General features: G+C 37.8%; 4 protein-coding genes and 1 long non-coding RNA gene across 7 annotated transcripts in view; 3 read left to right on the plus strand and 2 right to left on the minus strand.

Annotated features, from left to right (window-relative positions):
* On the plus strand, window positions 1–17720 carry LOC111343456 (A disintegrin and metalloproteinase with thrombospondin motifs 16-like). The gene is made up of 25 exons (XM_088743977.1): window positions 1–61; window positions 442–758; window positions 1352–1499; window positions 1811–1983; window positions 2394–2480; window positions 2808–2932; window positions 4019–4032; window positions 4471–4576; window positions 5407–5538; window positions 5830–5992; window positions 6737–6832; window positions 7408–7547; window positions 7965–8031; window positions 9057–9135; window positions 9646–9767; window positions 10539–10662; window positions 10951–11040; window positions 12362–12522; window positions 13037–13175; window positions 13343–13472; window positions 13742–13955; window positions 14129–14285; window positions 14931–15212; window positions 15528–15847; window positions 17572–17720. Exons 1-25 carry the CDS (start codon window positions 10–12, stop codon window positions 17599–17601), a joined length of 3468 nt encoding a protein of 1155 aa, XP_088600103.1. The 5' UTR covers window positions 1–9; the 3' UTR covers window positions 17602–17720.
* On the minus strand, window positions 4578–20505 carry LOC148718202 (uncharacterized). Of its 2 annotated transcripts, none has more exons than XR_015994935.1 (3): window positions 20084–20504; window positions 16085–16213; window positions 4578–5573 (listed from the first exon to the last, which is right to left on the minus strand). It is a non-coding gene; the product is annotated as an uncharacterized LOC148718202 (long non-coding RNA). The 2 variants fall into 2 exon arrangements; XR_015994936.1 differs by lacking the exon at window positions 4578–5573 and adding an exon at window positions 9761–11745 and having other exon boundaries at window positions 20084–20505.
* On the minus strand, window positions 17717–19176 carry LOC148718203 (putative glutathione-specific gamma-glutamylcyclotransferase 2). Its single transcript, XM_088743976.1, has one exon. It carries the CDS (start codon window positions 19117–19119, stop codon window positions 18544–18546), a length of 576 nt encoding a protein of 191 aa, XP_088600102.1. The 5' UTR covers window positions 19120–19176; the 3' UTR covers window positions 17717–18543.
* A 445-nt stretch (window positions 20506–20950) lies between the features above and the next one.
* LOC111343458 (uncharacterized) overlaps window positions 20951–27654 on the plus strand; it is a 33777-nt gene continuing 27073 nt past the window's right edge. Inside the window, exons 1-3 of one of the 2 annotated variants that reach the window (XM_088743974.1) lie at window positions 20951–21086; window positions 26819–26913; window positions 27448–27483. In XM_088743974.1, the coding sequence (XP_088600100.1) occupies window positions 21085–21086; window positions 26819–26913; window positions 27448–27483 (133 nt within the window). In that variant the 5' untranslated portion in view covers window positions 20951–21084. Of the gene's footprint in view, window positions 21087–25858; window positions 25994–26818; window positions 26914–27447; window positions 27484–27654 lie in introns of those variants that run through there. The other variant, XM_088743975.1, reaches the window with a different exon arrangement.
* On the plus strand, window positions 21919–23003 carry LOC111338681 (histone-lysine N-methyltransferase SUV39H1-A). The gene is made up of 3 exons (XM_022945198.2): window positions 21919–22147; window positions 22217–22305; window positions 22529–23003. The coding sequence occupies exons 1-3, from the start codon at window positions 21974–21976 to the stop codon at window positions 22944–22946; spliced, it is 681 nt and encodes a 226-aa protein (XP_022800933.2). The 5' UTR covers window positions 21919–21973; the 3' UTR covers window positions 22947–23003.

Below are 27654 nucleotides of genomic sequence, written 5' to 3' on the forward strand. Positions count from 1 at the left end.
CATCATCACATGACAGATATGGAGATAGAGCGGTTGTTTGGCGTCCAGAATTTTGCAGATGGTAGGGGTCCTCTTTCATTTTAAAACTGCTAAGACATTGATTCATTAATACAAAGATTTCGAAGTAAAGTAAAGAAGTTTGGAAAAATAAGCTGAACTCAAGCTAATTCTTACAATTCTATTTTTACTTCAGTTTATTTCATATTTTATTTAGGGAGCGTCCCCGATAGGGATGACCCGGCCAATGTTTCCTTTATGGGTTTTTGTATATAATAACATGATTTAATTGCCTTTGAAGATCAACTTGTAATAAAGAGAAGTTTTGAGCGTTCAAAAAAAAACAAACAAACAAGTAATAATCTCCTCCGGACAGTAAATTTCTCAAAGTTTTGATGTAGAAGAACGCTACCAATTTCTTTAACGTTCAACTTTATAACTCAGTACCTGAATATGAGGTAACCGCGCCTTATCAGTCAAATCAAGATGGCGACTTCGTGACACACATACTCCACGAGAGACACAAGCGCGATGTTCACGCGAGGAATCATGATTGGTACTATAAAACCGATGCGTTTGGGAACATACTTCATTTGAAACTTACAAGAAACACGCAGTTGGTAAAACCTGGCCTGGAGCTTGAAAAACGACACGAGAACGGTGACGTCACAAGGATGCCTGTTCAGTCTAATTCATTTTTCCATGGAAGAGAAATTTCGGATCCAGACTCTTTTGTGGCTTTAAGCAATGCAAGAGGACTGGTGAGTGGTTACTGAGTAAGGAATAATATTATTATAATAACAGCTTTTTTAATGTTTTTCTTTTTGCCTCGCTATACAGCTCACATAATTCAACAAGCATAGGCAATTCTCAGACAATTCCTATGGAGCATTTCTTCGTCTATTTATTGAAAACAATTTTTCGAGAGATTTACAGTGCTACAAATCTTATTAGGGTCATTTAAATAAATCATAGGAATTACAGGCCTCCTCTTTTTATAACTTCTCTATTTTCTTTGTGCCATTTTTATTGTCCAGCGTTTCGCTGTGGATGGTCTTTTCAGTCTAAATAGATGCAAAGTTTTTACTATCATCATCATTATTAATATTATTATTATTATTATTATTCAAACAATAAATCCAGCTTAAATCAATTATGCCACTTAGCGCTTACATGCAAAAAAATGCTGTAACTGCATTGGTTAATGAACCAATTAATAGCCATCACCATCTTACTACTCTGTTTTGTTCTCGTTTCATCGTAATGTTCATGTATAGAAGACCGCGAAGCATCCAATAAACAATTATAAACTTTCTTTTGCTTTCCTTTTTGAAACCTCCATATCATCGTGCAGACAGGAATGATGAAACTATCAAATGATACACTCTTCATTACTCCACTTCCTGACCATCTGGCAAAACATGTGATTATCAGGAATGCCGCTAAGCTGCACCTTGTTTACAGAAGATCATCAGCGTCTATGCACTGCCTTGGTGCATCAGGTATGCGGAGCTCTTTAGGCTCCGGCATGTCAACAACAGTAGTTCGTTATATTTAATGTGTATTTGTTGAAAACTTTAGTTTTCGAATCTAATTTTTTGGGAGGGATAGGAAGCAAAGGCTTTTTTGAAGTCATAATAATTGTGAGTCTAACTTTTTTCGCAGATGGTTTCGTGAATGGGCACGCAGTTCCATTCCAAAAATCCGTTTGAATGTTCTTGTGAGTGCTGGTTCCAGTGAATGGAATCCTTTCCTGCTTCCCTCTTGTGCCATTTTCTAGTCTATCATGTATTTTATGTTCTAAATATTTCAGGAGTTGCTTCAAACTCCGCATACTCAGGCAAGAATTACGACGAAGTCAATAAAACCACCCACACTAAACTTCTCGCCCACAAGTACTTGCAGGCTGCGCTGGTAGCAGATGAGAATGTGGAGGCTAGACATGGAAAGGAGACAGCGCACTTCTTGTTAGTTTTGGCTAACATAGTGAGTGTAACTTAACCGCTTCTCTAAGCAACTAAGCTTTTCTTTGACGCAAAATGTCTCAGGCGTGTTTCTTCATCATTTCAAAAGCACTCCCTCAAAACTCCTTAAGGTATCCCTTTGAAAAATTCCCTTCCTTGCCGTAAGAATATACCTGGTCATCCAGCCCAAACACGCAAACTCGTGTCTATGGTAACACCTTGGTCCGGCTGCCCCTAAGATGCTGTCTTAAAAGTATAAATCACCTGTTTTGGCGCCTTTAAAGTAACTTTTGCTACAAAAGTCAATTAAAAAACCATTCCTAAAGTTATCAAGATACTTGTCAGTATAGCAGCAAAGAAGAACCTATTTTCTATCTTTTTTTTTTTTTTTTCACGTATTGCTGATCCTTTTCTAACTTTCATGCTCTACAGGTTTCTGGAATGTTCCGCGACAATTCTATCGGGAAAATTAAAATTAATTATATTGTCAGCCGACTTGTCATTATTACTAACAAAGAGGTAAATTTATTTTCATAATGCAGTACAGCGCCATCAGTTCAATGATCAGAGGCGCTCTTGGGTTGCTTCATTAAAAGTACTTCTCAGTAATTCTGACCAACTCCAACTTAAAACTTTACTTGTATATTAAGATACAAAATAAATGAAAAAAGCTTCAAAAACTTTATGAATCCCAAGAAAATGAAACTTTACAATTGCAAATACAAACACCATATATGGTTCAAAAATATAATAAAAGGCTACATCTCGTCAAGATGATAAAGGAAACTTACTTAATAGCTGCATTTGGTGTGATGCAGTTGTTCAAGAGGCAAAAATATCTTTTAGCTGGGAGTAAGCGTGGGTTCTTCATTGGAAGATAAATTGGACAAGATCAGACAATGGGCAGACAGAATCAAACCAGCCAATCAGAGCGATCCCTTGTTTTGGGACGTTACATCACTCGTCCATATGTAAGTGTTACGTTAATAATAATAATTTATTAACTTCTATTGGGCAGATATCAATGAGACATTTTCATCTGCGCATTAAAATGTTCTAGAAATCATGAAATTTTTACTCACTACTATTTAAAATCCTAAATACAAATTCCAGTTAATAATTAATTTTATTATATGGCTATGTCTCACAAGGACTGGGAACTACCGAATTCACGAATCTGATTGGCTGAAATCAATATTGAAAGCGGTCTAGATTTTCCCATCTAGACCGGCATCTAGACCGGTCTAGTAAAGAAAGGTACAAAGAATGTAAAAAATTGGCATATAAGACACAGCCATATAATAAACATCTTATTAACCGAGCTAGGTCGGTCTGTATGGGAGAATCTTGACCTCGGTGGCTGGTACAGATCTCACTGCGTTCGGTCAGTACTGGCGACCTCGGTCCAGATTCTCCCATACAGACCTCCCGCTCGGTTAATAAGAACTAAAAAATAAAAATTTACAATGCAAAACAAGTGGGTTTTACAGTTTTAAGAGGTTTTTTAAAACGATTTATAGAAGATATATCTAATAAAAAGGGGAAGATCATTCCATAGTTTGGCGGCAGCCATGTAAAAATATTGATCACCCACCTTAGAGTTCCCTTTTTTTTTCCTCTTTGCTACAGGAAATCTGAAGCAGTTCGAGCTCTCTTGGCTAACTGCTCCCTTTTATTGCTTCTGTCTCTCCTTTATCAGGGGCTTTCCTTCCAGTGAGTTAATAATAAATCATGACGAAATTAAAATGATCATCACCTCCGCTAGTTTAGACTTTTATGTACATGTATCATTAGAGAGAAACCTGGGGTCATAAAGTCTTTGGAACTAATTTTTCCAGCCCTCTTTCCCTTTCCAGCATTCTGGTTTTTTTTTGTTTTTTTTTTTTCTAGTATGCTTTGAAAATCGGAAAAATCTTGTTTTACCAAAAAAATCATCCCTTTTCACAACGATCAATTATAAAGTTTCATCATTTCTTATATGAGTCCGGGTTTTAATTAGAGTTCGTGTTTGGTTTTTCTTCTATTTCATATTTTCCTGATTCGTTTTCAACGGAAAGTGGAGGATTTGGAGGTAAGAGGATTTTTTTTACCTCTCTGTTGTTGTTTCATTTACTTCGAAATTCATCGTCGAAATGAATAACCTGTAAATGCGGGTATCTGCAAATCAAAAGCTATTTAGATGGCAAGAAGAACGCATGTGTCTTGTTCTGAAATTTACCTGCTGGTTTTTTCCCAATAAGTTATAGGGGTAGGGGTAGGGGTAAGGGTAGGGGTAGGGGTAGGGGTAGGGGTGGGGGTAGGGGTAGGGTAGAGGTAGGGGTAGGGGTAGGGGTAGGGGTAGGGGTAGGGGTAGGTTTTTACAAAAAACTGTGGTGCTGCGTGCGATAGCCCTTCTTCGTCGCTCTAACGAAGGGCTAACGCTCGAAGCACCAGCTTTGAAATTCTTTACGGTGGTCGATTTACAACACCAACTCAGTCGATAAAACTAAATTATCTTGTTTTCTAATAGGTTTAGCCGTATTTGGAGGCGTATGCGCGAGCAGGGTCACTGGCAATGTAAATGCGTATAGTGGATTGCAAACAGCCGGGATTATTGCACACGAAGTTGGACACAAGTGAGCGAGTTATATTTTTTTTAATCTGACAAGTGTGTTGATGATATGGGTATCAGTCATTTTTAAAAAAAAATCAGATCGCCCAGTCTTGAGTCCAAGACTTGAAAGTAGATTAAGCAAAATGAGAGAGCACTGTCAGTAGCAGATTCCTTTTTTGAAATGGTTGATATCAGGTCCTTTAATTTCTGGTAGTGTGACAAAATTAAAAACTCAAATAATGAGAATGAAAACCTCATAGGGAGCTTTTCCATCGCTAAACCTGAAGTGTAATTTTATTTACTCAAACAGCACTAACGACATTGCTGATCCGAGCAATATGCAGAACATGTGTTACATATAGCCTAATAATGGTCCATGTTACTACAGAGATCTTTCAGTCTCCCTAATCACGTTCGTCCGATTGAAAAATATTTTCCTTTTAATTCGGACAGAAAGTTTAAAAAAGATATTGTCTAGAAATGCAAATAAAATACATGCACGTGCATAGCTGTGGCCCTTCAACGAAAGGAGAATTCATTATGTAACCGAGTGGTAGTAAGGTTCAACATCCCCAGGCACTCAGACATGGTTTGATGCTACTCTGGTTTACGGATTTAATGAATGTAACCGGACAAATCACAATTCATAGACCCAACGTTTCGACACTCTTGTCTAGTGCCTTCACCAGGGGTGATCTAAACGTTGCAACAAGAGATCCTTTTATACGCTTACTAATTAGCTGCCCTTTTCTCTAACGAGGTGCCATCATCTTATGTTTCTGGTTTTCTTTGTCTTACACCGTCGTGACAAATGGAATAACATCTTTCTCTATTCTGAATTACAATCACCAGTATCGGCGTAGATCATGATGAGAGCGACGACTGCCCCGCTGGCGTGAACATCATGGCTCCTGCTCTGCCGGGAGGACAAGGTGCCTTGAAATGGTCACCATGCAGCCAAAAAGTACTTCAGGAGTTTCTCAGGTGAGGAATGATATAGATAATTAAAGCAGTAAAACCTACATAAGAGGAAAATTTCACGTCAAATGCACTAAGCCACAACAAGACTAAGGAAGATGTCATTTCGGGAGAATCACAGCTCAAGTCTTACGTAGTGAGTTCCCGTTAGCTCGTTTGATACCTTTCCCCCAATGCACTTCATCGTTCAATTATCACGTTGGTCTCGATTTTGGGGCACTCATTCGAAATTCGCTATTATGTGGGGTTTTTTTATTGGACCACTGCATTTCATACATCATAATGTGTTCTATACAGTGGACCTGGCTCCAAATGCTTGGATGACCCTCCAAGGATATTCCTGCCTGGATCTAACCTCTCGGATAAGGCGGACAGAAACCTTCCTGGCGTTTTGTTTGACGGAGATGCTCAGTGTGAATTTCTTTACGGCGTTGGATGGCGACATTGTTCATTTGAGAAGGTAAGGTTTAAATAAATATTCTATGAATTTACTGAGCAACAGCTTCCTTTAATTTAAATAAACCGAATGTTTAACAAATAGTCACCGAAGTGGAGGTGGCTGGTGGTGGATATTTACCAAGCCACGAGGCTGCGAGGTAAACATCCACCGCTGGCTACAGACACAAAGGTGAATAGTTGTTTTATTAATTGTGGGAAATTGTAGCAAATGCTGTTGGAAAGTGCTTAATACACATGAGTGTTGAGCGAAATACAGTTCAAAATGACTAAAATGAAACACGCATGATTCCCTGTGGAATCAGGGAATCATGCGTGTTTCATTTTAGTCATTTTTAATTGTAGTTGTTTCTTTATAATTACACTAAAACAGTGAGGTAATATAGTACAAGAAGATGAATTTAACTCATTGATTCCTACAACGATTCGTATTGTATTTTTTATTTCCTCCATTTCAACAAATGAGAATCAAATGAGAAGATGGAGAAGGGCATAACATAACAAGCTAATTAAATGCCCTTTAAGTTAAATTAAATTTTTCCATATAGCAAAAAGACGCGATACAAATATAAGATACCTAGTTTTAGACATATTAACACTTAAACACTGAAATGTAATAACTAAAGAAGTTCAAAGGTCAACCAGTCAGTGAGTTTGAAATAAAGGTGGTTTTCACGTATACCCATTGCTTGAAAAAGAAGTGTTCCCTAGTTTTATTTCGAAGCTAATCTAATTCATTATATTTTAGACAAACTGTGGCTCTTTGTACTGTGAAAGATCATATGGTAGTTGCAACAGTAAACTTGCTCCCCCAGCTGACGGTACAAACTGTGGGCCACGTCATGTATGTCAACTTGATCTGCACTCTATTGAATAGTAACTCTGGCTTTGGTTTCATCGATATAATTATGGGTTATGCTTTCTTTGTAACATGTACATGAAAGTGAACTTGAACTTCTAGCGACGTATTCCTGTCGCTATTTTAGCCAGTACACCAGGTTTTTCTTGTTTCAATCAATAACACAAATAAAAAAGACGAAAGTCATGAAACTACTGGATTAGAATTGCTATACTTGCTAAACTGTACTGTTTTGTTTTAACGTAGGGGTATGTTTTCAGTAGCCACGTGAAATCAGCTATTTGCTACTGAAAACATACCCCTACGTGAATCGTTTTCAGCTATCATAGCTAAGGATTGTATGCAAAGTTGGCTCGGTTATTTTATAGCAATGCTGGAATTTTTGATTTGTTTATATCCTAAATACAGCAATGAACAACTCCGATCAGTTTTGCATCTCATTGGTTGAGAGAGTTGTAGGACCAATCTGTTAGAACGAAGTAAAATACAATCAGCCAATCCCGTGTAGCTCTGGATGCTAATTGAAAAATACCTTAACTTACTTCCATTTTATCCCATAGTGGTGCATAAAGGGCAATTGTGTTGACAATGGTTTACCCAGAGTTGATGGTGGATGGGGGGAGTGGTCTGAATACAGTCCTTGCAGTCGGACATGCGGAGGAGGAATACAGCACAGAACAAGGGCCTGCACTAATCCACCGTGAGCGATTTACGCCTGTTTCTAGTTGAGTCATTTTCAAAGGAAGCTGTTAAAAAACGTTCCCTTTCCGTGTTTTAGTCGAGATTTTGTGGTGCCATTCTCTATGTTATTCAACGATGCATTTCAGCATCACGGCTTTCAATAAAAAGATAAGTTATAACTGTAGCCTTGTTGACGCAGCAAATTTGTTGAACAGGAGAATCGTTTGCCTTCTGGTCCATAAGCTTCCATAGTACACTGAGCGCGTTCGTGGTGCAGCCAACTGAATGACCACGACTGACTTACTAACTGACTGACTGACAAACTTAATGATTGACTGAATGATTGCTTGACAACGGACTGAATGATAGAAGGAATGTTAGACTGACTGACTGACCTGACGCGGCTTTTTGAAAATTAACATAATCTTCTTTGCAGACCTGAAAATGGGGGTGAGAATTGCCCAGGATCTGCAAGAGGGAAATGGAAAATATGCAACTGGCAGGTTTGTTTCGATCATAACAACTCTAATTTTGTACAAGAAATCTTAAACTGAGGCTAATCTCATGTTCTGTAATAATAAAGATGCTATGCATTATATAATTATCTCTGTAAAGACAGATGAAAATATTGATTTGCGACGAGCATGAGAAAGAAAGGTTCCCAGACTCTAGGAGAAGCTTCTGGAAAGACTCGCGTGCCATGCAAAGTCTTTCACTCGCTTTGTATAACTCTGTAAAGACCAATGAAAATATTGATTTGCAATGAGCATGAGAAAGAAAGGTTCCTAGACCCTAAGAGAAATTTCTGGAAAGACACGCGTGTTACAGGTTGCCGGACTCTTTCACACCCAAGATCTCTTGAATAATTTTCCTTGCTGTCGGCCGTACAATTCTTGACGCTACCTTAGAAAATTTTTTATCGGATCGTCAATTAATCGACATAATCCCTACATTTATATTTAACAATTATTCGCTGAAGGTGAGGTGAATATCGTCGAATAATCCCCGAGACGAAGTCTAGGGGATTATTCGACAATATTCACCGAACCTGAGGCGAATAATTGCTTTAGTATTATTTCAGAGCTGAATAACAGAGAAATTTCTAAAATCATAACATTTTAGTAACATTTATTAACATTTTATTTTAATATTTTATAAACCGCGTGGAGCGGTTTATATAGCGTCATTTAAGGAACCGCTCGACCAATTACATTGCTGGAAACTCTTTCCTCAGCTCTGAAATTATACTAATTTTCTATATTCTCATCACTTTTCTCCTTGATATGAACCTGATATTGCATTGCTATTGTAAGGAGAAATTCTATCTTGGTCACCTAAGAGAGTTAGAGGGTTAAACTCTACGAGCAATGTAGAACATGTGGCGGATAATACTTCTACAGTCGGTAATTGCATCTGTCTGTTAAGAAAATAAAAAGCACTTGTTGAGAAGTATACGATTTTCCGTCCAAATCAGTGCACAATTAGAAAACACTGTGATGAAATAACTTCAAGTTCTTATTGTCTGTAGGTTGAATGTCCTTTGCCTTCTTATCGAGATCAACAGTGCATGAATATACATCCGAAAAGGAGAGCTTATTACATTTCAAGTAAAGTTTAAATCAAACCTTTTATTTCATTAACTTTTTTCTCATGAATCAATGAATTTGAATAAATGAAAATTATACATGTGTACTGCGGTTTTAAGAAATATGTGTATGCAATCCTGGCAGTAATGATTACTACTTATGTAGTAGTGAAAATAAGGCCTAAAAAAATTTTTTTCCAGGCCTTATTTTCACTACTTGCTAAGTAGTGTTCATTATTGCAAAGCTCGCTTTCAGATCTTGTTCTAGGTAAGATGTGACTGGGATTGGAGAAAGAATTGCAATGTTTCTTAAATTAAAAACAAGTTAGTTTCATCGAGATATAAAGTTTCAAAATATCTTATTATGGCTTGCCACTTGATTTTACACCTCGACTTTTAATTTGCACTTTGAGAATCTTCACAAAGAGGACGACTGAAAAGACTAACTCTGTAAATGTTTTTTATCCCTTTTTACGGCCATTTTCATGCTTCTCGCTGCATACCAGTTTTGTTTATTTTTATATTTGTGTAGATCCTTGTAGGCTTGCCTGCATTGAGGGGTGGATACTAAGACTTTATGGTTCAGTGGCTGATGGAACACGATGCTCTAATCATCCTGAAAATCGTGATGTCTGTATCGAAGGAAAATGTCGAGTAAGTCGTTTTCAGCCACGTTTCTGTGAAATACCCGGAAAAAAAGCAATTGTTCAATTGCGCATTAAACGTTTTTTCGCGGTTTGGTTATAGAACTCATTTTCTTAATATAAGTAAACGGTGTTTTTATGAGTGCTCCTTGAAAGACCAATCAGTATGTGAATATGAATATCAAAGTGATCTTCGCGGTAGTGAACACTACTTGTGTAGTAGCGAACTAGAATAGGGCCTTAAAAAAAAACCATTGCCTCTACGGGAAGTTGAGCCCATGACCTCGGTGATACCGATGCAGTGCTCTACCAACTGAGCTAACAAGCCAACTGGGAGCTGGTTATTATCATGATGGTTTTAAATAAACATGCACGTGAAATGATAAATAAACAACTGGGAATATATGAAAATCATGTAAGTGAACCATGGGTTAAGAAATGAATATCAAAGCGATCTTCACGGTAATGGACGCTATTTGAGCAATAGCGACAATAAGGCCTGAATTTAAAAATTATGCACGAGTATGTGTTTTTAAAGGAAGAAGCAATATACGTGCCTTATCGATTCTAATCCTGGGTCAACAGCACAGAAATCGAGTCTTTCTTTTGGAAATTACATTTGTATAAGTACGTATGGCTTTTTTAATTAAAAAGCTCAGTTCACTAAAATTGATTATGCTTGATACCATTCATGACATTTCATGAACATGTCATGTCATGTCACGGCATGTCATGTCTACTTGTGACTTGCTTATGAAATTGGCTTCTGCTCTTCTCCGAGGCTGTTAGCTGCGACCACGGAATCGAGTCTGGAGCAAGAAAAGATCGCTGTGGAATTTGTGGTGGCATAGGAGACACGTGCGTTTTGGTGAATTCTACGTACACAAAAGATCACAGGGAATACGGTAAGAGGATAATGTGACGTTGGCGAAGCCATTTTAGCGGAGACACTAGTGCACTGACTTATAGGACGTCTGCAAAGTGATTTACAGAACAAAAGCGTTTGTTCCTGAGAATTTGGCAGACCGACCAATGACGTAAGTGACTGGTCGCTAAACACAGGGAACCGACGTCAAAGGTCGACTCCCTGTGGGAACCTCTACTCTTAGGCAAGACGATAGCAATCCGCTCATCTTTTTAACGCAGAAAGTTACCTCAGTTTACCGACTACCAAATGTTCGCTTGTCTGTCAGGTTATGGAAAAGAAGACACCATTCGCGTGTTACCTCTAGGGACAACAAATGCCATGTTCAAGTGGATTGGAAAAGACCACAACATGTTGCGTATGTTCTTAATGTTGTATCCTTTGTTGTTGTTGTATTTTACTGACAAGGTTCTTCCTTGTAAATAGAGTAAGAAAGGTGTGGTAAGTCTTGAGCTCGGTAAAGAAATAGTGAAAAATGTTTTTCGTCTTGTTACTCGAGCGTGGGACAAGGAAAAACTTCTGAGAAATCATAAAGAATTGGACCTCAGACCTTCGGATTCCGCGCTCCGATGCTCTACCACTGATCATGAGCAAACTTACCATCTTTCTTACTCTATTTACAAAACATGACGCTATGGACATTGCCGACCCTAGCAGTATGCAGGACGCGGCGTTGTCATATATGAACTTCGTAATGGGTCTTGCTCTCCAGACGGTCTCTGTGGCTCAATGGTAGAACATCAGAGCATCAGAGCATCAGAGCATCAGAGCGTCAGAGCGTCAGAGCGTCAGAGCGTCAGAGCGTCAGAGCGTCATAGCATCAGAGCATCAGAGCATCAGAGCATCAGAGCATCAGATCATCAGAGCACGAAATCAGAAGGTCTGAGGTTTGATTCCTCATTGGAATGTTTTCTTTGTCCCATGCACGCTCATGTCTAGACGAATAACGTCTTTCTCTAAGGTTCTTCCTGTAGCAATAGTTGACTTTCATTTTCTCGGTAACTGATTTTTTTCATTTTACACCAGCGCAGGGTCTCTTTTTCTCCATTGGTATTGGCCGTCTCTAAAATCCACAAAAACATAAACAAAGCAACATAAAACGCAAAACTAGTACTAAAGGCGCTTTCGCAACACCGAAACAAAAAGTTAGTGTAACTATTAGCAACTATTCATCCTGATTGATACAAAACTCGTCTCAACCTGCTGGCTAAGCAGCTGAATTTATAGAAGTAAAAGAACAGTGGCGGATCCAGGGGGAGGGTCCGGGGGGTCCGGACCCCCCCCCCCCTATCAAACCTGACGCTTACAACTTTGAGACAGAATCGTATATCACTTTAACTGGCTGATTTTTTTTAATGAATCCAAATAAACGGTAAGCGGCCTAGGAATTATAACGTGCAACCTCGACTGGTGGGAGGGGGTGTGGGGGAGAAGTAATTTGCCTCAAGGAGTCCAACAGTCCTTTCTGAACCAAAGTTTGGATCCCCCCCCCCCCCCCCGAATGAAAAATTCCTGGATCCGCCTCTGAAGGAGCTTGTTTATTACAATCTTTCACAATTTATTTTGTAGCCGAGTTTGTCCTTGAAAGGAGCCAATTATACCACCGATTAACTGTAAATATTTATGAGTTTTGCTATATATCTAACAAAAGCATTTATTTTTGTTCCTGTCCTCGTCAGGTGTTAAAGATTCTCATAGCGGTGAATACATAATAAATCTCCCTTCCCGGAGTCAAACTGTTTATTACAATGGAACAAAAATTGAATACAAAAGTGAACGGAATAAACATGAAGATTCTATATTTATAGCTGGACCCACGAAAATTCCCTTTGAAATTGTGGTAAGAAAATAAATGTTTCAATCGGCGATTTTACATGTTGATTAAAGAAACCAGTCGAACAGAAGAGTAATCAGAAACTCTTCATATATTTCCTACATATGATTATCAAACTTGACGTTTGTAAAGCATAAGGTGTTTTTGTGCAAGATCATCGTCATTTGGTGTTCTACTGTACAAAGATAATTTTCAAAAATTTTGTTAGCCACTGTTCGGGAAATGGGCCCACGCTCCACTTGAAGGCCCCTGCTCGAGACAAAAGCGAAATCAACCCTGAATACGCCCGCTAGATTTACCGGTGACACTCGAATTTGCATGGATTTTGACAGTTTCCACTATAATTGTATGGCGTTAAAACCGTTGTATCATAGGTCTCCTCATGTACCAAAAAGAAAGTACTTCACCGTTTAGTTTTATTATTGAGTATCGCCTGATATTTTCTCAATTACCTATCATGTCAGAATACATACAGCAGATATTGGTGGATTTTGGTCTTTTATTTTGTTTCATTTTCTAGTTTGTTTTTCTATCTGAAAAAAATCAAAGAGTGGATTTTCAATACTACAGACCATTATTATCAAACGAAACTTCTCAGAGAGTCTATTCAAAGTGGGTCATTGGGAAGTGGTCTGCTTGTTCAATGACTTGTGGCCAAGGTAATGTTTTCTGGTGTCTCTGACTCTTAGTTTATTTGAGTATTCAAGCAATTTGGGGTGCGTTGGATTTCATTCACCTCGTCCTGCTAATTACTGGCCAAGCAAGAGGACTTATAGGAAATTGAAACTAAACTAACATTTGATGACAATTTTGTGCTGAACTTTAGGTGTCAGAACTCGAGATCTCAGTTGCGTTCGATCTGATGATGGTACTCCTGCATCAGTGCATTCCTGTTCCGACGTAGTAAAGCCTGCGTCACACATCGTCTGCAAAACTCAGAATAGCTGCTCGACAGCGTAAGTGTGCCCTGTAATGTCACGATGAAAGACAGATAACTTCAATTTTTTTTAGTCAGTTTTCGTCATCTCTAATTGGTTTCGCAAAGACCTCGCTGGACCCTCTCGACCAGATGCCCGTGAAACTAAGAGCTGACTTAGTTTCTCGCGTTTTCCTGCGCTTTAGGTCAGTTATAGTGGCATATATTTTACATATTACAACCCTAACTGTGGCTCAATCTGTCGCATGTAAGTCCTGATAATCATAATCAAATTCTTTCCATTCTAAGGTGGCATCAAACAGATTGGAACGAGTGCTCCAAAACCTGTGGAAAAGGGAGTCATTCTCGACTTGTCTACTGTCGAAGGCAATTTAGTGAATTTCATTTTGAGAAAGTCAGCGACGTGCTGTGTGATAAGAGTGCCAAACCAAAGATTACTCTCGTCCAGCAGTGCAACGAAATGCCATGTCCGGCAGAATGGAAGGGTCTACCTTGGTCTGAGGTAAAAACAGATATATATTCATTTGATGGAAACCTTCACTGGTGGTAGAAATTTTCGTTAAATCCTCAAAATGACCTTTTGATTTAAAATTTGTTAGTGACTGCTTTAATTTTTTTTCCTTATTGGAATTCAACAAAGTACAGCTTAAATGAAATGGTTTTGGTGTTTCTAAGTGTTCCAGAACATGTGGCGGGGGTTTCATGACAAGGGAGCTTGAGTGCATACGGACAGACGAGGCTGGTCATATCGTACCAGCTGCTAGAGAACTATGTCGTCATGCCATGAAACCAGTCACTGAGGCTGTTTGCAACACAGACAAACACTGCGATCGTAAGTGAAGAAATCATTTCTTCTGGTATCATTTGCTAAACACTACGTTACGTAAATAAAGAAAGAGCTGGCTGTAAAAAGTGTTGAATGTTTTTGTTGTCGCTTTGTTCTGGTTGTGGTTTCGTAAAGATGTTCGGATGGTATTTACAAATAATAGGATATATGTCTAAGCAACTGCGCTACCACCCCTCCCCTAACCCAACAGTAACCCCCTAGCCTATTGTTGGGTTAGGTTAGGGGAGGGCCGGGGTAGATGCGCAGTTGTTCAGATACTGAAATTTATCTCAAAAAGCTACCTTAACCTTTCATTCAGAATTTCTCCTTGCAATATCAGCACAAAATCAAGCAGATGAGTTCCAATACCAAATTCGTCAATCTAACATCATAAGAATTGTATGGGAGACAGTAAAAAGAATTGCTGTTGAGATCCTGGGTGTAAGGGGTTAATCTCGTAAGAAATCAGTACAAAATGGTACTTCAGTATAGTTGATCTTTACCCACGAATGAACAAGGATGAGTAATGATAGAGATGATTAAACCGAATTTCAAATCAGGATATTGAGACTTTTGTCGAGGCATAATCTTTTTAAAGACAGCCGTTAATGTTGTTCTTTATTTTCTTCTTTATTTTCTTCTTCCTGAAAGCTCCTCCGGAAATTCAAGTGGCATGTTTCTACGGTGCTGATAATCTTCAAGAAGTACTCCATGATTTTACCGATGAAATTGAATGGGACAACACAAATGCAGTTGTCAAGAAGTGCGCGAGATTGGCTCATGAAAAAGATTACAAGCTTTTTGCCATGGGTCAAAGTGGCCTATGTCTATCTGGACCAGACACTACTGACAGATATTACGTCGGTGGAACTGATGGATCGAAGTGTAAAGATGGTATTGGCATGGGAAACAGCATGTTTGTGTACACGCTAGGTAAGCTTTAATGGAATATCTTAGTCTGCTATGACAGTAAAGATTAGTTGCAGAATGAGCTAAATCGGGAAACTGGGAAAAATTAGTGGTGAAAGCTGTGGCACTGCATTCTAGGTCAGGAGCCCCTTGACTTTGTAAACTCGTTCGTTTTAGAGGTCGCACTCTGCGACTGAATACGTTGAAATATGTTTCTTGGGTTCTTGAGAAATACAATCTTTGTTAATACTTATTAGTAACATACCACGGAGATATTTCTTTGTTACGTTTACAGAGACATCGACACTTACTAACGCGTTCGAAAACTATCTTCTGCAGAGCCTCTTCCAAGCATTCAACCAATTGGATGTTACCATGACAAATATGATGATCGTGCTCTGCCCGTAGATTACGCTAATTTCCGATCACAGATTATTTGGACAAGAATGAATCTGACGGTAAACCAGTGCGCACAGGTGGCTTTTGACAAAGGGTATGAATACTTTAGTGTTCAGTTCTACGGAGAGTGCTTCGGCGGAGAGGATGCTGGGACAATGTACTCCAAATATGGAAAAAGCGGTAACTGTTGGGTATTCAATGATCAAAACGGACATGCAGTTGGACGTGATTTGACCAATTTTGTCTATCAATTTCAACAGGTTGGTATGCTGAAAAAAGCTAGAGTTATCTGGGCTAATTCTTCAGAAATGTAAACTTCTGCCATTAAACTTTTCAGTACTCTGTTAAAATGGAAGCTGATAAGTAGGAGATGGTGAGGGAAGGGACGGGGTGGTTCCTGACTCCGTTTCATGCACAAATATCAGAAAAATTCACGCGTCACGTGTACTTTAAACAGTTTTTTTACACAGAAAATTTCAAATATCACCTTCTCTTACCTTTCTCATAAATCCATGCGTCACGTATCAATTTTGGGCTTGATTAGGCACAAACCCTTTTAACTGTGAAATGTTCAGCAAGCAACCGTGGACGATAATCCTACTCTTGTACGTTGGATCAGCAGCGATCTAATCGGCCCAAAATAACGAATATAAATATAGAGGCAAGACTGATACAGCGTAGATAAGTTTTAAAACGGAGCAGTCTGATTCTGTGTGTCCGGTTTTAAGTTTTTAGACACTAATGTCCTATTGTGGATTTTGGACGATGGTGTCCTATATTGGATTTACTCTAGTGTCCGATTTAGATTTTGAGCTGAATGGTGTCCGATTTTGGATTTGGACACTAGAGTCCGATTATGGATTTTGGACACCAGTATCCGATCTTGGATTTTGGACACTATTGTCCGATTCTGATTTTAGAAACTACCGTTTGAGTTTTTGTTTTAGACAGTAGTGTCTAATTTTTGATTTGAGATATTAGTGTCCCATTTTTGTCGCTACTGCCCTCTATTTAATAGGAGGCGAACTCAGTTCGTTACTGCGAGGATAAGTGAATTAGTGATGGTAAACCAAAATAGAATTCCGATATTGACTCAATGGCCGTTTTCACACTAGAGACGGATGATCCGTCTGCTCCATTTTCCGTCTTGTTCTGAATTCGAGACAGATCAACTGTTGAATATCTTCCGTCTTGAATTCACATTAGACGGATAGAACACGGGTTTTTTCTTAGGCACGGTTACAATTCCACAATGGCAGCGTGTTTATCCTCCTCCATTCCTTTTTTAACCACTTGTACTTTGCTCTAAGTTGTGCCACAGTAAACTGGTAGTTCTCGTCTTTCTCTTTACCTTCTTTCGCCAATACATCATCAAACTCCTCCAGTATCTTAATAAAAATACGTTCGTTTGCAGTCTTCTTCAGGGCTAAAGTTTCTAGAATAAATGCCCAGGGTTTGTCTCTCTCCTCCAAAGAAGACAAAACGGTGGCAAAAAGGAAGACTTCATTCTCCTTCCACGTGTTCTTTTTTAGTTTCTTTCCTGCTTTCCTTTTCGTCACTTTAGACGCCATGTTTTCCTTCCCAGAACTCAGTGCGTTCTTTCTAGTTCCAGGCTTTTCAGGGCAAAATGAGATGACTTTATCCGTCCTAATGTGAATTCAAGACGAATTATCCGTCTTAGACGCATAATTCGTCTTCAAAATCCGTCTATATAGACGGATAATCGGACGGATAAAATTAGACGGACTATCCGTCCAAAATAAACACCGTCCCGTTTTCACACTAAGACGGATAATCCGTCTGAGACGGATTATCCGTCTCTAGTGTGAAAAAGGCCAATGTTGACCTATGTCTATTTTTAATGCAAGAAAAAATTGTGCAATATCAGTAGCCACATGCAATCTCAGATTACCTATTTTTTTAAGAGACATTGTTAACCTGTAAGATAATTGATCTTTCTGTTTTTTTCTTTGTTTTTTACTAGGATGATGAAAATGTAGCAAAAGTGAAGTAGCATTGATGGAAATTGTTGGCGATTTTTGCCATTGTGAACTTGGTAAATTTGAACTGAACATGAATGCAAACGATTAATAAATAGTATAATGAATGAGAAATAAAGTCTTCGTAGAGTCATTATGTGTTTTTTTTTAATATTTTCATGACTCAAGCCAGAAATCACTTTATTTTCCAACCTTTTCTTAAGCTTGCCTCACTCTAATCCGTTCTGAAGCTCTATGTACCTTTAAACTTTAAATTTAAACACTTTATTGAGCATCCCTGAAAAGGGCTTTTCAGCATCAATATTAAAAATAGTAAAAACTAAATAAATAACTTAATAACTATATACTTTCATATTACTTGTATATTACTTAATTACTATATGCAAACAACAATTAACATCAAAAATCGTTCATGTTACAAATCAGTTCGTTATTATAATTGCAATTAATTATTTTTATTGTAAATATTGTAATTAATTATTATTGTAAATACTGTAAATAACAATAATTATCAATATTATTTGCACTCTACTAAGCAGTCAGTTGGATAATAAAATATAGCAGAGCATGTAAAGGGTTAACAAACTTGTTAAAGTTCTTGAATACCTTAAACTGTCACTAAGTATAGTTCTTTGATTCCAGTTGGGAATGACACTGGAAGTCTCAGTTTTCCTTTCTATTTTAAACACATTAACATACCAAGCAACAAGAGGGTAAAATAATGTTCATTTGACTCTATGTAAGAATGAAATACTTAATACGCATTTAGGGAACATTCTTTTCAAAACTTACGTAAGTTTTCAATCATTACATGTGGCTCAAAAGAATCTGGAATTTCACATGAGTGGGTTTCTAATGTTCAAATATAAACTTCATGATAAATCTTTTGGGATTAAGGTCAATTTTGGAATGTATGAGCCAGGCTTGCAAAAATTTAGGTGACTGTGAAGAATTTATTAAGATAAAGGGCAACTAGAGGCGGTATTGGATAAACCCTTCCTCACTAAGACTTCTAGTTGAAATATATGATCATCCTTTACATCTGAACAAATATCTCGAAGGCCTTGAGCTAAGTTGAGTAGGTAGTCATAGTTTGTTCCACTAGGGCCCTTGGAATGCAAAATTTGGTTTGCAATCTCTGTTAATGGTGCAGGTCCAAGATAAAATTCATTCTGAGGTGTTGCAATGTAAAGCTTTGTTTCAAAAGGATCATGGCAAGTATCTTGAGGATGAAATGTTACCCATGTTGCCTTGTAGCCATTCTTCTCTCGGAAGTCAAGGTAGTCAATCACACTGGGTATATCCTTTGCTGCAATTTCATAGGCAATTCCCCAAACTTTTTCCTCGGCATTTTCCAGAAGTGTAACGACTCTTCCAGGCTTCTCTGGAACACCTCTGTGATCACTGCTTCCCTGGTAGAATCTTCGCTCGTATCCTTTGATGAATCCAGTAAGTTTCCTCAAAAATGGAAAGTTTACCTTCCATATCAAAGAACCATAACCAAATATCCACAAATTTTGCTCGTCTGACATAATTACCCCGTCCAGTCCGGATAAAAAAAAAAATAAAAAAAATAAAAAATTTATTGGTCGGTTACAGAGATTCGACGCACTGCTGAGAAATTGATTGCTTCAGTAAAGATTTTAATACAGCGCTATAAACGCCGGAAAAATATTAATTATGTAGGCAAGACGTAGAGATGAGTTGTCGACAACACTCCATAACAATCAATAGGATAAATTACTCAACTCGCAACTGAGGGAAAATCACTATTCGTTATTTAAACTCATGGCCGTCTGTTCTTTCGATTTACTCATGCTATTCACTTCGTCATGGCTGTAAATAGAGAGCTTAAGCACCAGACGTTCTTGACAACACGAACGGCAGAGAAGCCGCGTAAGACTGGATCGAGGCCTTCGTTCTTGGCGCGAAATAGGAAGGTTAAGCAGTTGACGTTTTTTCAGACACGGACTTCTACCCGTGTTAACATGTCTTTGCTAAAAGATGCTAGAGATATGACCTTAATGAGCATGGGAATAAGTTTCTTTACCCCACTCTCTTGACAGAATGTATAACTCGTCTTTCATATTTATTAGGCGACTTGAAATTTACCATTTCATAGTTGTGTAAACAATTCGAAAAAACGAGCGAGCATGAAGTTTTCAGTGCATGATCTGGATGCCTAAAGGACCATTTCTCTTTTTCTAAATTCGTTAACCAGAACGAGATTTGTTATTCTTATGTTTGTAGTCGGTTGCTCAATACCTAGCAGACACGCATACGATATACAATGTGCAGTTACAAAATACAACCGATGCAGAAAGACAATCATCTATCTCATTTTGCCCTTTGTTATTGTATCTAAATGTCGCTTAAGTGTCTTAATTCTAAATCATCGCTCAAAGTAACTTGTGATAAGCTTTAACCCGGTTTAAAAAAATCTTAGTTCTTCATGTGATGATTCAAATGGACATGAAATCAAATGACTTAACTCACCCAGACTTGGCGAGAAGATTGTCTGCCATTGTCGAATCCCGTTTAATCTATCGATTAAGCAAAAACCACTTTACGCGCTACGAAAACGTTTTTTAATCACTTAATGAAAAGCAGAAGAGCTTTTTATGGTTTTGAGTCAATAATTTATCTCCTATAAACAAAATAACAGCATATTTTTGTGGCTTCCTACCTTCAACCTGAAAAGTGGCGTTCTGGCGTCTGCGACGTGACCACGCGAACGTCATGACATGCGCAGTATGTACATAGTTCCTCTAATGACCTCAGGTAGGCGTTCGTGACCTCAAGAACGTCTAGTGCTTAAGCTCTCTAATTTCTGTCTTTTGCGACAATCATTCGAATGTCTATAGTGGACCATCCAACTAACATTGAAGAAGGAAATCTGTAAATTAAAAAGCATTTCACGCATGACAAAATTTACCTCTATGTCTCAATTGTATGGAAAAAAAATTTTATGGTAGTTTTTGGTCCGCACTTTCTATCTGAAATATATCTATTTTTTCTCGCTGAATATAATTACCTGTATATCTGCAACCACACCCGAGTCTAGAAATATTAATCGGCTACTTGAAACAACTTACTTATAAATCCTCGTATGAGACAATAATTTGTAATCGAAGCCCATCTGCAATTTAAAAAAAAAATTAATTTAACCTCGGAGACTATTTGGCAAGAATGTTTTGGGGAAAATTCTGCTGGTTTTCGTTTGCGTGTTTCAAACCAAAACCTGCATTCAGAAGCTTCCGTCGGTTTTTTTTGTTTTTGTATTTTTTTTTTTTTTTTTTTTTTTTCACTTTGTGGTAGCCTTGTACTATATTTAATATTTACCGACGAAATTTTTCATGAGCGCCGACGTGATGTCTAAGGTCTCTGTTGCGGATATTAATTAGATGTTATGAACCTCATGATGATATAACCTTGAAGTATTGGCATTCAATGACATCTTCGCAGAAAGAAAGGTCTTTCAGGTGGACTTTACTTAAATGTAAGTTTAGAGAGGTATTTTGTTATTTTTTCCAATAGAGACTATTTAATTCTGATGGGCTGATTACACTTGATTTAGCAAAATGTTAGCCCAGCCCTGTTTCCAACACAGCATAATCATTATAGGGTTACGTTATGGTAAAGTAGTTGATACTAAAAGGTTCATTTCGATTTAATGTTGTGATCTCCAGCATTTGAAGTATGTAAATAGAAAACATTTAAACAGCTTAGGAATGTTATGATAACAAAATGAGGTGTCTAAAATTGAACCTGCCTAAAACCGCCTAAAGCTAAACCTTAGCTAGGATTTTAATATAAGAGACGATTTGGAAATAGATGAGACAAGAAATATAAGTTAAACATAAATATAAGAAACCGACTTTTCGGTGCATCTTGCGCCATTATCAAGGTTACATAATTAATTAATTTATTTATTTATTTGAGGATTTGTACAAAGTACTGGTATATAGACAATAGGACATGAGTCCCCTACAAGGTAGGGGATAAAATGCGTAAGTAAAGAGGCTAAGTTGAAGCGAATTTGCATAAAAGAGTGCTAAGCTAATTACATGAATACTTTAGCACGAAGAGAATCCGACTGTACATTCAATGCTGGTTTGAGATCTTGAAAACACAGAATTTCATTAACAAAGCAGTCAAACTTGTTCGTGCATTTCTTGATTACATTGAAGCGTGCTAAGAAATTGTTCGGAACAGGAGTGTTGTGTTCTTTGGAATAATGTCTGTAAATAGATGACGCCTTTTGACGCCTTTTAGGGCTGAAAATAGATTCAGAATGGTCCGAGGATCATACATCACCAGAAATCGGGGACATTTTGAGCCCCTGGGTTTGAGTCAGCGGTGTATCGCATTTCACTGAAAAACAAGATGGCGGCCATTGCTACCCGATCTGAGCGAGAACGTGTTTCCTACTATATCCTCCATAATTTAAGTTCCTCCGATATATTATTTCCTGAGAGAAAAAGGAAAAAGAGGTGCCGTGGAAAAAATCTCGGGATATATGAAGCTGAGCGCTTGATAGCAAATCGGGAAGACTCGGAGGTAAGGCATTCTGCTTATCAATTGAAATAAGTTTAAGTTCATAAAACTAATTAGATATCTTTTTGTCAGGGAAAAAAATTCCTCGTAAAATGGAAAGGCTACAGTACCTTTGAAAATACTTGGGAACCAGAAGAAAACCTTTCCCCCCTTCTGTTGAGGTAATTCATGAAAATTTAATATGGATTTTATTAATGAACTTTGTTACATAACTGTACCTAAGAAGTACATGTAGTACATATTGCATTATCAAACATTCTTGAACCTTCTGTCATTTGCTTTCATATAATACTGGATTCATGCATGTTAATGTAAGTCTGTAATTTACGCTTGCATGCTCCAAATGTTTGGTTTAAATCTATTAATGCTTATTTCTTTTTCCAGGAACTTTGATTCTCCAAGACCTGAAGGAGACATTGTACAGAGCTGCATCGACAGAATGAGATTTGCTCTACTGGAAGCACTTAAACACAAGGGTCCTGAGCAGAAAGTCTCTTTAGAGTTTCGACATGATGTTTTCAAGTATTTGTTTTGTGGAAAAGGAAGAACAGCAGCAGAGAAAAACTGGACTCTCTTAGAAGAGACTGACTTTAACAAATGTAAACTCCCAATTAACTGGAGTTGCATTTTTGATAGTCACGGAGATGGCATTATGGTTAGATTTCCTGTTAAAGTACGGAAATACCTGACATTGTCACCCAAATCTTATGAAAAAGTTGGTGACAAAATTGTGGAGATGCCAAGAGCATATATAGAGAAACTATCAATCAAATTTGTTAAGGTCCCTTCATCATGTAATTAATTAGTAGCTGTTTCAGTTGTGGGCCTTTTATATGATTAAACCTTTCTCTAAAGTTAAGTTAGGATTTTTCAATAATTGTAAGAAGTTCTTTCTTTTTTAATTTACTAAGGTTTTTCACTTTCAAGCCTCTTTCTTTGATGAGTTTCCTTAGCTGCGGAAGGGTCATTTTGTTGTAGTCTTCAGTAGGGCTTTCTTCACACATTTCCTCATCCAGGCTGCTACTGGGAGCTGACATTAGCCGCTGTTCTTTCCTCTTTTGGCTGATCCCAGCTTCCCAGTATTCAACATTTCGTTTTTTGTAAGTTGCCTTCTCCCTTTCATGATGTCGTAGCTCCCATTGTCTGCTCTCAGTATTTAAAATGTCCTTTGCAGCTTCCCATTTGTTTGACTTTTGAAATAGTATCCTTTTGGCATCGTCATTATTCTTCTCGACACCTTGCCCGGAAAATTTCTTGAAGCCTCCATGCTTTTCAATAAAAAATGGAATATGATAGGGTATGATGTGCATGTATGGTGTCACTCGGGGTCTCTCATACCCTGATCTCTTTCCTCGAAGTGAACAAAAAAGGTTTATCCATGACTTTGCTTTAGTGAAAATTGCTAATGAGTCATTACTGCTTATGTTTAAATCGGTAATAATGTTATATAATTCTTCAAAGTCTTTCCATATTTGTTGAACTGTTTCACATGTTTCTGGATAGAGGAATTGATTCATTTCAGAAGGCAGTACATTAAGCAATTTCTTTTTCTGAGAGCCAAGCAAACTTGTAAATTCTTTTACTTGACTCTCTGAGCCATTTGCATTTTTTTTATTCCAAACAGAAAAGGAAATCCCAAGAGTATTGATACAGTTGACCAGCTTTGTGAGATGTACTCCTTTGGGTGTTCCCCTTTTTTTGTTAAAATCCTCAACTGCATCCCTTTGAAGAACTTCATCAATTACATTTTGTAAAAGTTTGTCAGTAATTCGTAATAGCAAATGGAGCTCATCTGCAATTACATTCGTCAGAGAAATGTTCAGGAGAGGCTCGTTAATGCACCCATAATTGTTCTCCTTGCATTTACAGAGGGCCTTAATTTCCTCTAGTGTTCGCTGTAGGGGTTCTTGGTTGTAATAGTTTGAAAGTTTAGTTGTATCCCATCTATTATCTTTATGTATTTTGCACCAAAGACAAGCATAGTCAGCAGTTGCTGAGTTCATACCCATTGCCATCAGTAAAAATTTCATATCTCCACCCAAGAAAAATTTTATACTGATATCCTTGCCATCAACTGTTATTTGACCTTTCTCTATAAGATCATTGACTTCTTTGAAAAAGTGTTTGAGTGAGGTCTTCATCGTTTCATACTTTTCTGGACCATTGATTATCGCAACTGTTCTGTTGCTTTTTGAAGACATGACGCTGTCTTTACCTTGAAGAAGAGCAAATGAGAACATCATAAAATTTGTTGTTCGTGACATTCTTGCACCATCGCCACTGAGTTTGATTTGAATACAATCATCTTTTAGCTCTGGTTTGTTGTTAAGAAGTTCTCTGATGTGTTCCTCAAGTGTAGCAGTGAAATTTATTTTTGCTCCGGGATACTTCCCCTGTGTTTGTTCTATATGGTATGTTTTGTTTAGGTTACCTCGCAACTGTTTTACTAAATAGGATTTGGGTAGGTCTTCTGTAATCATTGTGAACTCATGATACACTTCATCACCCACACAGAATTTGTCCAATAAAAACAAGACTTGTTCAATTTTTTTCTTTTCCTCTTTCTGAAGATTTTCATAAGCTCCATGTGAAGGGGTGGGTTCCCAGTCCAAACTGTGTGCTCCTCCTTTTTCATCTTGCAATTTTACTTGAGTTAATTGAAGCCCAAAGCTTTTACAAAACCACAAAGCACACTGAACTTTATTCTTTAAATGGCGAAGCTTTCTCCCTCTTTGTTTTGTGCCCACTTCAGTGACCTTCTTTCCTTGGCATTTTAAGGATTCTTCTTGTTCTAAGGCCCCAATGTAATCAACTAACTCTTTGTTGACATCTGTAAGGTTTGTTATCTCTTCTTCTAGTTTGTTAATTTCTTTCTTCATTTCTTCATACAATTTCCTTTTCTCATTTTCTAAGTCACTGTATGCTTCTCGCCATTCTTCGATCTCTTTGTAGCTGTGCAAAACTTCAGACTTCAATGATTCAATTGACTCAAGCTCTCCCCTTCTAACACAGAGGCTATATGCTTTGCTGTCCAATTCCTTTCTCTTTCTTCCCGAGGTTTTCTTGTAAGAAATCTTCGTTGAGCTTGATTTTTTTCGAAGCAGCTCGTTCATTCGTTCATTTTCATGCTTCAAAGCAAACCATCCATCCACGACGGTCGCATTAAGTAGGTCTATGTAATTGATTTCTGTACCGGAAGTGATTTCAAGAAGCTCGCTCCACTTTCGTAAGAGGGGCAAAGGAATCTCCACACAGCACAAAAAATCGTACTGTGAGGCTGCTTCTCGTCGCACATACTCTAAAGGAAACTCAGAACTTAGCTTTAACTGCCATTCAATGTCTTTCCTTTTGTATTCGCTGAGCAAATCAGCCATTTTAAACCCTACTTTTAACCGGAAGTTGTGAAGAAACTTTTGCCGAATGAATTCGGGAATAAAGCATCTGTACGAGAGTAGCCTGAGACTTAGCTATCCCAAGAAACACTAGGGGATTTTGAAAACAAAAAACATGGCGACGAAAATCACTTTCCTCTCAACTTTTGCAGCGTTTTTCGATGAACATGTAAACAAAGGGGACTTTAAAAATGGTGGCACGGCTCCTTCGATGCTTCTAAAATTCATAAAATTCAATTGCTCTTGGAAGAACTTTGGCGTAGATGAATCAATCTACTACGAAAGATAGGGCGAAAGGAAGCTTCGTACAACTCATTTCGAACTGTGCACCATGCATTCTCCTCCGGGATCTCCCTGTATTTGTGGAATATCAAGATGACCTCCGAGGGAATTTTAAGAAGATGTATGGGGAAAAGGAGTAGAAATTGACCACAGGATTACATGCCTTAGGAAGAAGGTTAGAGTTGAATTTGGTACTTCTTTTCTTTGTCAATAACTCGGCTAGTCCATTTTAAATATGTTTCGAACTGTGCACAAGGGATCTACCGCATAGTAAGTAATGTTTTTTCAAAAAGGTCTTTTTCCCCATACATGTTCTTAAGTACTTTCAGTGCCATTACTGTATATGATGCGCACGCGCGGCCGCCATCGTGTCCCAAATTTCTGGCAATGAGTCGAATTTTCCTCACTGCCAGCACAATACACTTGATCAGATCTAAACATTTCTGACAATAACAAAGCTTCTTGCTTAATGGTTAGTTCAGATATGGTTGGGGATTTTAAAATCAGCCAAACAATTCAGAATTAAACTTGCTTGTTCTCTGCTAACTTGGCATAAATAAAATTGAGTTTAATATTACGAGGTTCAATATTTCATGGAAATCATATGATTAAAAATTAAGACAGCTTTTTTAGTCCCATCCATCAATAAAACTCAGTCGTGAGTTGAACGTACCGTCCTGTCAGTGAATTACATTCACTTAATTATTTTAGGGGTATAGGTGAAATGAAAAAGATGAAGTCCGTGACTTTTTCACTACATCCTTTGACCAGAAGGTTCTCAAATATTAGAGAATGTAAACTAATATTTTTTTGAGATAAATATTTGCACACTTTAAACTTGAACGGAAAACAATAATGGGCTTGTACTTTAGCCAACATGGTTTGAAGATGTTTTTGTTTGTAAGATTATGTTAGCGAAAAAATATTCGTAATTTATTCAATAAGGAAAGTTTCTTAATACGAGAAGTAACTCTAAAGGTTTTCTTCTGCTCTTTTTCAGGAAAATGTACGCCCTCACGGCCTTTTTTCTCGTCACGTTTCTTGTTGCCTGCTATGCTAACCCATTGCCAGCGGAAGTCAGAGCGAAGCGACAATGTAAGTTGCTCAAGGGATGTTAACTGTGCGAGATTTATCAGTAGACCTTTTCGATAAATATCGTAAAATCCTTCTGAATCCCCCACCCCTCCCCCACTCCTAATACTCTCTCAAGCTCAGATATTTGTAAGTTGCTCAAGGGATGTTAACTGTGCGAGATTTATCAGTAGACCTTTTCGATAAATATCGTAAAATCCTTCTGAATCCCCCCACCCCTCCCCCACTCCTAATACTCTCTCTGGATACAAGCTCAGATATTTGTAAGCGATTATGTTATAACGAGTGTCAGCCATGTAGTTGGGCTGGCCATCTAAAATGATAATTCCGTTATCAACATCTCTCTCCCCCTCCCTTGAGATTCATATAAAAAAGACAACTTTGGTTGCCTAAACGAGACTCAAGTCACGTGATGTCATCGTGTTCTCCGATATATAGAGTTTAATGTTTTATTATTATTATTATTATTATTATTATTATTATTATTATTATTATTATTATTATTATCATTATCATTACATGTTTCTCGTTTTTCAGTAACTACAGTAGAGCCACCGGACTCTACACTACCAAGTAAGGTTTGGAATTGTATTTATACGTACACTCAACATTCCAATGCGAAAATGAATAAAAGCAGCTAAAAACGCACAACGTTTCGATGTCTTCATGGTATCATTGAAAGGTCAAAAAGACAGCAAAAGTCTCACCCACTAATTCAATGCGCTCTTCTCTGAAATGCTTATA

This window comes from Stylophora pistillata, chromosome 13, assembly GCF_964205215.1.
Source record: "Stylophora pistillata chromosome 13, jaStyPist1.2, whole genome shotgun sequence".
NCBI lineage: Eukaryota > Metazoa > Cnidaria > Anthozoa > Scleractinia > Pocilloporidae > Stylophora > Stylophora pistillata.

Excerpts from the sequence above, each read along its gene's own strand:
- LOC148718203 (XM_088743976.1), bottom strand. The coding sequence starts at position 19,119 with ATGTCAGACGAGCAAAATTTGTGGATATTTGGTTATGGTTCTTTGATA.
- LOC111343456 (XM_088743977.1), top strand. The coding sequence starts at position 10 with ATGACAGATATGGAGATAGAGCGGTTGTTTGGCGTCCAGAATTTTGCA. Across the intron at positions 1,500-1,810 it reads GCACTGCCTTGGTGCATCAG|GAGTTGCTTCAAACTCCGCA; the intron begins GTATGCGGAGCT and ends TAAATATTTCAG. Across the intron at positions 10,663-10,950 it reads AAAAGATCACAGGGAATACG|GTTATGGAAAAGAAGACACC; the intron begins GTAAGAGGATAA and ends CTTGTCTGTCAG.
- LOC111338681 (XM_022945198.2), top strand. The coding sequence starts at position 21,974 with ATGGCGGCCATTGCTACCCGATCTGAGCGAGAACGTGTTTCCTACTAT. Across the intron at positions 22,148-22,216 it reads CAAATCGGGAAGACTCGGAG|GGAAAAAAATTCCTCGTAAA; the intron begins GTAAGGCATTCT and ends TCTTTTTGTCAG. Across the intron at positions 22,306-22,528 it reads CTTTCCCCCCTTCTGTTGAG|GAACTTTGATTCTCCAAGAC; the intron begins GTAATTCATGAA and ends TTCTTTTTCCAG.